This window comes from Zea mays, chromosome 1, assembly GCF_902167145.1.
Source record: "Zea mays cultivar B73 chromosome 1, Zm-B73-REFERENCE-NAM-5.0, whole genome shotgun sequence".
Classification (NCBI taxonomy): domain Eukaryota; kingdom Viridiplantae; phylum Streptophyta; class Magnoliopsida; order Poales; family Poaceae; genus Zea; species Zea mays.
In genome coordinates, this window is record NC_050096.1 from 61,799,340 (window position 1) to 61,807,419 (window position 8,080).

General features: G+C 46.0%; 1 protein-coding gene across 4 annotated transcripts; it reads left to right on the plus strand.

Moving 5' to 3' along the window:
* Positions 1-306: 306 nt before the first annotated feature.
* Positions 307-4,735, plus strand: LOC103635048 (phosphatidylinositol 4-phosphate 5-kinase 6). Of its 4 annotated transcripts, none has more exons than XM_008657604.3 (8): positions 307-1,607; positions 2,303-2,467; positions 2,563-2,728; positions 2,822-2,935; positions 3,246-3,439; positions 3,536-3,615; positions 3,698-3,782; positions 3,932-4,735. In XM_008657604.3, exons 1-8 carry the CDS (start codon positions 487-489, stop codon positions 4,221-4,223), a joined length of 2,217 nt encoding a protein of 738 aa, XP_008655826.1. In that variant the 5' UTR covers positions 307-486; the 3' UTR covers positions 4,224-4,735. The 4 variants fall into 4 exon arrangements, with proteins under 4 accessions (XP_008655826.1, XP_008655820.1, XP_008655835.1 ...); XM_008657598.4 differs by having other exon boundaries at positions 320-1,607; positions 3,533-3,615; XM_008657613.4 differs by having other exon boundaries at positions 320-1,607; positions 3,533-3,596.
* Positions 4,736-8,080: the final 3,345 nt, after the last annotated feature.

Below are 8,080 nucleotides of genomic sequence, written 5' to 3' on the forward strand. Positions count from 1 at the left end.
AAATACTAGTTGAAAGATATATGTTTATTTAGAAGTCATGAGCTATGACAAATCCAACAGGTGTAAAAAAACATGTTTAGCCCAAATTTATCATCCAACAGCGAGAAACATTGTTTGTTGATTGGTATACACGCAAGCAAGATTTAGCTGTTGACGTCTTGATAGAGTGAAATTATTTGCAAGGATATTACAGATCCGGCGATGATAGAAAATATGAGGGCGCCAGAATAGAAAACCTAAAAAATCATGGGGAAAACAGAAAACATGAGGGCACCTCGCTGCACGTTCCACCCTCCCTCCCCTCCTCCACTCCTGACCCTCCAACGTTCCCTCCCTGGAAGTGGGCCGCCTCCCGATCTCCCCACACCGACAATGCTGCCGCGCCGCGCGCGGGCGCGCGGGCGCCGGCGCTGCTAGGATCCTCGCGCGACCCCGCGCCACGCCGGCGAGAACCCCGACCACTACCCGGCGGGGCGAGGGCGACCAATGCGCGAGCGCGCCCGGCACGCGACCCGGGTGTCACCGATGCCGCCGCCCACGGGTGGCGAGGACCCCGAGGCCGACGCGGCGCCCTCCTGCAGTGGCTCAGCCGACGAAGCCGACCCCCACGAGCAGGTGCTCCCCAACGGCGACATCTACACGGGCCAGTGGCGCGGCGCCGTGCCCCACGGCGCCGGCAAGTACCTCTGGGCGGACGGGTGCATGTATGAGGGCGAGTGGCGCCGCGGCAAGGCCACCGGCCGCGGCAGGTTCTCCTGGCCCTCGGGCGCCACCTACGAGGGCGAGTTCCTCGACGGCTTCATGCACGGCGCCGGCACCTACGTTGGTGCCTCGGGGGACACCTACCGCGGCGTCTGGGCCAAGAACCTCGAGCATGGCGCCGGCGAGAAACGCTACGCTAACGGCGACTGCTACGACGGCGAGTGGCGCGCGGGGCTCCCCGATGGTTGCGGACGCTACGCCTGGCGCGACGGCACCGAGTACGCCGGCGGCTGGCGCGCTGGGCTCATCCACGGCCGCGGCACGCTCGTCTGGGCCAATGGCAATCGCTACGATGGCGGTTGGGAGGGCGGCCGACCCCGCGGGCAGGGCACGTTCCGCTGGGCCGACGGCAGCCTCTACGTTGGCTTCTGGGGCCGCGAGGCGCCCAGCGGCGCCGTCCACCAGAAGGGCGTTTACTACCCGTCCCCGGCGGCGATGGGCAACTCCCCCCGGGCGCGCGACCCGAGGGAGGTGTTTGCACGTGACCTGCCGGAGTGCGTGCGCTCCGGAACCGAGGCCCAATCAGCGCTCACGTCTCTGAGATCCCTCAAATGGCTGATGCGGTCGGTCAGCGGGCGCGGCAGCTCGTCGTCTGGCTGGAGCAATGGCTCGGGAGGCAGCCTCGTGCACTTCTGGGGGTCGGACGGGGAGGTCAAGTGCGACCTTGGGGACGACTGGAGACGGCGGAGCGTCAGAGAAGGGAGGGGGCTGCCACCACCGTCGCCCGCTCTGGTTCCATACCTGCCCAACGGCGCGCCCCTGCGGTTGTCCAAGAAGCAGGGGGTGACCATTGCCAAAGGGCATAAGAACTATGAGCTAATGCTCAATCTGCAGCTCGGGATCAGGTGCATTTCTTGGCCGTGATGATTGTCAATTTGATTTTTCCGTGTGACCTCGATGAGCTTCAAAATGCCCATTTGATATCTCACATAGTTACTAAAATATTCTGTAATGTGACATTGTTAATTAAGCCTTAATACTGGCTATTTGTGACAATTTGTATCTACTTTCTGGGAAAGCAATGAATTCCCTTCTCTCTGAACACAAACATAATTAGTATTAAGCCTTACATTTTGCCATCATGCATTGAGAATTTGACGAGTTAAACCTAATAGAGTTTAGTGTGGAGTAAGGGCTTCAAACTGGAACAACAGAGCATGTTCGAGATTTTGATGAGTAAACAGATGATTGAGTATTGTATATCAGGCTTAGCACCGCTTTAAGAATTGTTTTCATTAGTTGAAAAACTAATGACACTATATTAGACTTACTCAGTTCTGGTTCTGATTCTGTTTTCTGAATAGTTTTATGTTAAGAGGACAATGACTACACCTTACCTAATTTACTTTACGAATCATGATTTATGTATGCATTTTCAGTTCTTGCAAATGTGCTACGTATTAGATCAGCACAATAGTTTCCTATTTTTTTTAATATATGTTTCTTAGGTGAGAGGATTTGTTCTTATCTCTTGAATGTCATATACCTTTCTGACAACAGAAATAAATTCCGTATTTCCTGAATGTGCTTTATGGAATAGGCATGCAGTAGGAAGGCAAGGTCAAGTTTTATTAGATCTGAAATCATCAGCATTTGATCCAAAAGAGAAAGTGTGGACAAAATTCCCTCCTGAAGGCTCAAAACATACCCCTCCACACAATTCTTGTGATTTCAAATGGAAGGATTACTGCCCAAAGGTGTTCCGGTTAGTCATCACTCCCATGATAAAGATGTGTTGCATATGTTCTTAATCATTTCATGGCGTTATGCACATCAACATATACATTTGTTCAATTGCAGAACACTCCGTAAGCTGTTCAAGGTTGACCCAGCTGATTATATGTTGTCCCTCTGTGGAGATGATGCTCTTCGTGAGCTCTCATCCCCTGGTAAGAGTGGAAGCTTCTTTTACTTGACAAATGATGATCGTTACATGATAAAAACAATGAAGAAAGGTGAAGTGAAGGTATATTTCTTGCTGTCTTTTTCCAAATGTTTTCTAAGCTTCATATAGGCAGAAGTTTTATTCTGAATGCATTGATTACCTATTACAACACAGATGCTTTTGAGGATGCTTCAAGCTTACTACAATCATGTCCGTGCATTTGAGGATACCTTAGTGACAAAGTTCTTTGGCCTACATTGTGTGAAGTCTGGATCACACCAGAAGAAGGTTAGAAAACTATATTGTTGCCTGTTGCATTCTCATCACTTATCCTTGCTACTATTATTTTTAGTTTTCCTTTTTTTTGAAATGGGTAGCATGAATCATCATTCACTAAAGAGAAAATATAGTTTTACCGAGATACAAAACTGATAGCAAGTGGATTCACCAGCACCAGGAACACTGACACCTAACACTGAAAACACACAATTCCAGTTTTATATACTGATGCCTCATACTTGTCATTGTCAAACAGAACATGTTAGTATTGAAGCATCATTTATTTGGCTGATTTTATGTGTCCGTACTTACTACTCAGGTTCGTTTTGTGATAATGGGAAATTTGTTCTGCTCTGATCATACTATCCATAGGCGATTTGATCTGAAAGGATCATCTCTTGGCCGTATAACTGACAAGCCACCAGCAGAAATTGATGAGTATACAACTCTGAAAGACCTTGATCTTAACTTTATCTTTCGGTTACAGAAACAATGGTACCAAGAGTTTCAAAGGTGTGAATATCTCATGCCATTATGACCTAAGGAGTGGTCCGTAACCTTGTTAGTTTCACCCTTGTGCTAATGTAGACGTTAAATATCTTAAAGCAGGCAAGTGGACAAGGACTGTGAGTTCCTCGAGCAGGAGAAGATTATGGATTACAGTCTATTGGTGGGTGTACATTTTAGAGGTAAGGAAGGCACCTGCATCTGCAGAGTGCAGGTTTGTTGAAAGCTATACAATCCTGACTTGGTTATGTGCATTTGTTGAAGGTGCCATTGACATTGATGGTGACAAACCCGCAACACCTCGCGTTTCAAGATGGGACAGAGATCATTTTCGTTCTGATCCAAATAGGTAATGATTCTAGTAAAAACCTAGTTATAGGTTCCTGATCAGTCATTTTGTTTGCTTAAAAAAACAGTCACTTTGCGTACCAAAGCCCCAGGCTGTCATTTTGTTTGCTTAAAACCAAATAGTTTTATTAATTTTCTTTGGCTGTGCAGGTGGTCAAAAATTAAGCTTGGAGCAAACATGCTGTCAAGAGCTGAACTGACAATCCGAAAGAACGACAGTGATGTTTTTGGAGAGCCAACCGGGGAGTACTGTGACGTTATCTTATACTTCGGGATTATAGACATACTTCAAGACTATGATATTGGCAAAAGGCTAGAGCATGCCTACAAATCTTTTCAGTATGATTCGACGTCCATTTCAGCGGTTGATCCAAAACAGTATTCCAGGCGCTTCAAAGATTTCATATACAAAGCTTTCCAAGAAGATAAACTAGACAGCTGAGAACAGTGCATTGCGACATTGGATTTGGCAGGAATTCGGCAGCTTCTTTAGGGAAAGGAGTCCGGGTGATTGGGGTCGCTGGAGCACCTGGTGGCCCCACAGTTTCCAGGAAACAGATTGGCCGTCATGTACATACTACAAAGCAACATGCACAGATACGGAGTCCAGTCAGTCATTCACAAAGAGTAGGAAATGTAACTTGCAGAATCAAATTATACATAGAAACATGTAATCGAATGTCCCGAGCCGAGCCTTCAGGGGTTGTAAATGCTCTTTGTTTCAGAGGATACCATTCTTGTCTTGTATCGGTAGTCGTTACTTTCTTCGATAGAATTGGGGGCCAGTTTTGCCTTTGCACTTTCTTTTCTTTGAACAAAGCACGACGTACTGAGGTGCTTATTTGATTGATAGAGGCACGTCACACCTGAGAATATTGTCAGCTGTACGAAATCCTAATCGACTCCGTTAACTTTTTTTTTCTGTACCATTCCAGAGAACTCCGTACTTGCTACCGCATTAGAGATTGTTCACCTCTATCTTGTCATCCATTGATCTCAATGTATCCATTTACTTATTTGAATGCTTCAAAGAGTTAGGTGCGTTGATCGTGTTTATGTGTGTTTGGTTTAGCTTTTCGTGTTTATGTGTGTTTGGTTTAGCTTTCTGAATCGGATTCGCTGTAAAAAAATCTGTAATCCCAACCAAGCGGGTACAACAGAATTTATAGATACCTTTAGTTCAATTCAGAATTATTTTCTATCACAGATTTTTCAGATTCCTGTCATCCATGTCATAAGATGTCATGCTCTTATAGATACTATAGTAGACAACTGTTTAACCAAACAAGTTTTAACTTTTCAACAATCGTCGTCTCACAACAATTTTCTCACAGTTTATAGCTAGAATCAAATTTTCAGGACTCTACGGTTGAACCAAAAAGACCATAAATGTAAGAGTAAGAGGAAAGCAAGAAGTTCATTATACCAGTTAATTTAAAGGTGACATAGTTTGCTGGCTATATGTTGAGAAACTATGATACACTTCTAAGGTAGCCACTTAATGCACCTCAGCTGGGGGCATCAAACACATTTTGCACATCAGTATCTGGTCTTCCTTGAGGTCAGGTCGTGATGGTGGCCATCTGCTTAATGTGTTAGCTTTTAGTTTTTGTAATCAAGGAACATAAATACTCCCGCCCCTAAAATTCATGAATGAATGAGTAGTCATTCAATTCAGATCATAGTGCACCATAAGAGCGAGGTTAATAATATAGACGATTGTTGATTATAAGGATCTACATCTTAACTCATTTATATAGTAGTTAGCTCTTCACTATTAATTATTCACACACTCATAAATTTTTTTGTTCTTATGTCTAAGCTGGTTGTAAGTTTACAGCCTGCTTCTCATCTCTCTCCTCCACCATAGTATTTATCCTGCTTACAACCTCTTATTATACTTCCTCTAAGGTGGTATGAGGTTCAAGACACGAAACTAGAAAAATAGGGTTTAGCTTCAATTATGTTCTGATTTGCTTACCAAACTTTTGGAACTCGGAACGACCTAAATGATTAGAGGAAGATTTATAACCTAAAAATTCTCTATAAAGATAAACATTGGAGCAAAGTATTATCTCTACTACTTATTAAGGCTGCAATATTAGTCGGCCATTCGGCGTTCTGTCATTCCCTGTTCTGCCTTTTCGATTCCCTCCTCCCCGCGCACAGTCCATTCCCATGTTCTGCCACCATTCTATGTGCCTGTTTGGTTCAGCTTCTGGGCAGCTTCTGGCCGCCAGAAGCAGAAGCTGGAGCCAAACGGGTAGCTTCTCGCGCCGCTTCTCCGCGACGCGCTTCCGCAGGAAGCCGTCTGGCCACTTAACGCAAGAAGCGCCCGTCAGTTGGCTTCGGTTCGAAGCTGCGCCCACTTCGCTAGGGTTTTAGCCCACGCGACGCTCCTCCGCCGTCGTGAACCCATCGCGCCGCCGGCGGTCCGTCTCCTCCCCGCATCGTGGTACGTACGGGCAACCTCCTCTGCGCCGGTGTGGTTTCTCCTACGCCGCGTCTCATTCTCGTCTTCCATAGGGTTCGCGCTCCGAGGACGCAGCCTCCTCCCCGTCGCAAAGGAACCTCTCCCCCCGTCGTCGTTGTCGCAGGTACGACCCTCTCCTCGGTCTGTGTACCCTCTCATTGACCACCGTCGACGCTGTCGTTCGTTGACCCTAAACTGTCGCTAGGGTTGCCGCACCTAAACCGGTGCCGCTGCTCCGTCGTGAAGCTTCCTCTGCTCCCCCCGTTGCGTCGTCATCTGCACAGGTACGGTGTTGCTCGACTTGATCCAAACCCTCGCCTCCCCCTCTGGTAGTGTAGCTAGGGTTCGTCGTACCCTGTTATTCAGTACACGGCCGCCTGATCTGCAGTTAATTCAGTACATGAAAAAGGGTATGGATGGTAGTAGTACCTAATTGTATGTCCAATGTTGCCTACAGATTTCCCTTATCAACTCGGGGTCTTCGTCTTCGGTTCCAGTTTCCAGTGCAACCAAGGTACTCTCATACACATTTTGTAGCGCAGTTTACTATCAACATGGGCTCAACCCAATAGAGTTTACAGTTTACTAAGGATGACATTGCTCTGTTCCATCAGTATTATTTGTTCAGGGATTACTACTTTGTTTGTTTGTCACAACCTGTCTGATCAGGGTTCAGTTCATACTTTGTTCATAAATTTGTTAGTTACTAGTTGTATGTTAGTTGCTTCAACCAACATTTGTCCCATGTCGGCAATTCATGTCAATACATGGAAGTTAGTACATTGTCCCCTTGTCTAGTACACTAACCAACCTAAATCCACATCAGATGGATTCAGCAGACTCCATAGCCGACAAGGCAATTGGAAGGATGCAAGAGATTGCGGACAAGATTTATTCCGTAGCTCGGGAAACAATTCGTCTAGGACGCGGGTTGACCTCCTTTGACGCTACCAAACTTCGTGTAGCATTGAAGGACATTGCTTTCATGATGGAGCAAGATTCTCTGGTGTTCCAAAAGTATTTGGACAAGGTCAACAACGTAACCCACCAGCCTGACAGCAACTACGAACCCTCAGAGTTGTCCTCACCACCCCCTGGTGAAGACAACCTTAGTCCAGACTGGGACTTTGCCGAGCACTTCGAAAGGTTTTGGGGTATTGAATATGACTCCGATCAGATGCCTTCCTTTAGTGACAATGAGGTTTAAGTTAGAACTTGGGTAAGTTTGTAGTAAGGTCTTAGGGAAATTGGGATATGATCATGCTTTTGCTTAATGGGCTGCTGTTAAATGTCTGTCCTGTCCTTTTGTGTCCAGTAGCAGTTTATTAACGTTGTCTTTGTGTAATTAAGCTAATCCGAATTTTACTACTTATGGTACTTCCTGATGTTATTATGGTCAGTTCAGTGTTTTTTTGTTTTCTTCTTAATCCGAGAGCACTACGTATTTTCAAAACGTTACACTTGTTTTGCACTAGATGGACAAGTCTGGCAAAGTGATTGCAAAGTGGGATAGTAGAGCAACCAAAATTTACACAGAAATTTGTGTAGAAGAGGTCAATGCTCGGAACAGGCCACAACAGTTTCTAAATGCCGAAGGATATGCTAACCTCATAAGGAAGTTTAAGGAACGCACTGGTCGCACTTACACTAGGGATCAAATGAAGAATAGGTGGGACTCCTTAAAGAGAATGTTCACACAGTGGAAAACTCTTAATGAAAGGGCTACAAGTCTTGGTCGAGACCCTCATACTGGTTCAATCAGTGCGCCAGATGAGTGGTGGGCCAAGCAAAATGAAGTAAGTAGATCTTTTTTTTAGACTAACAAT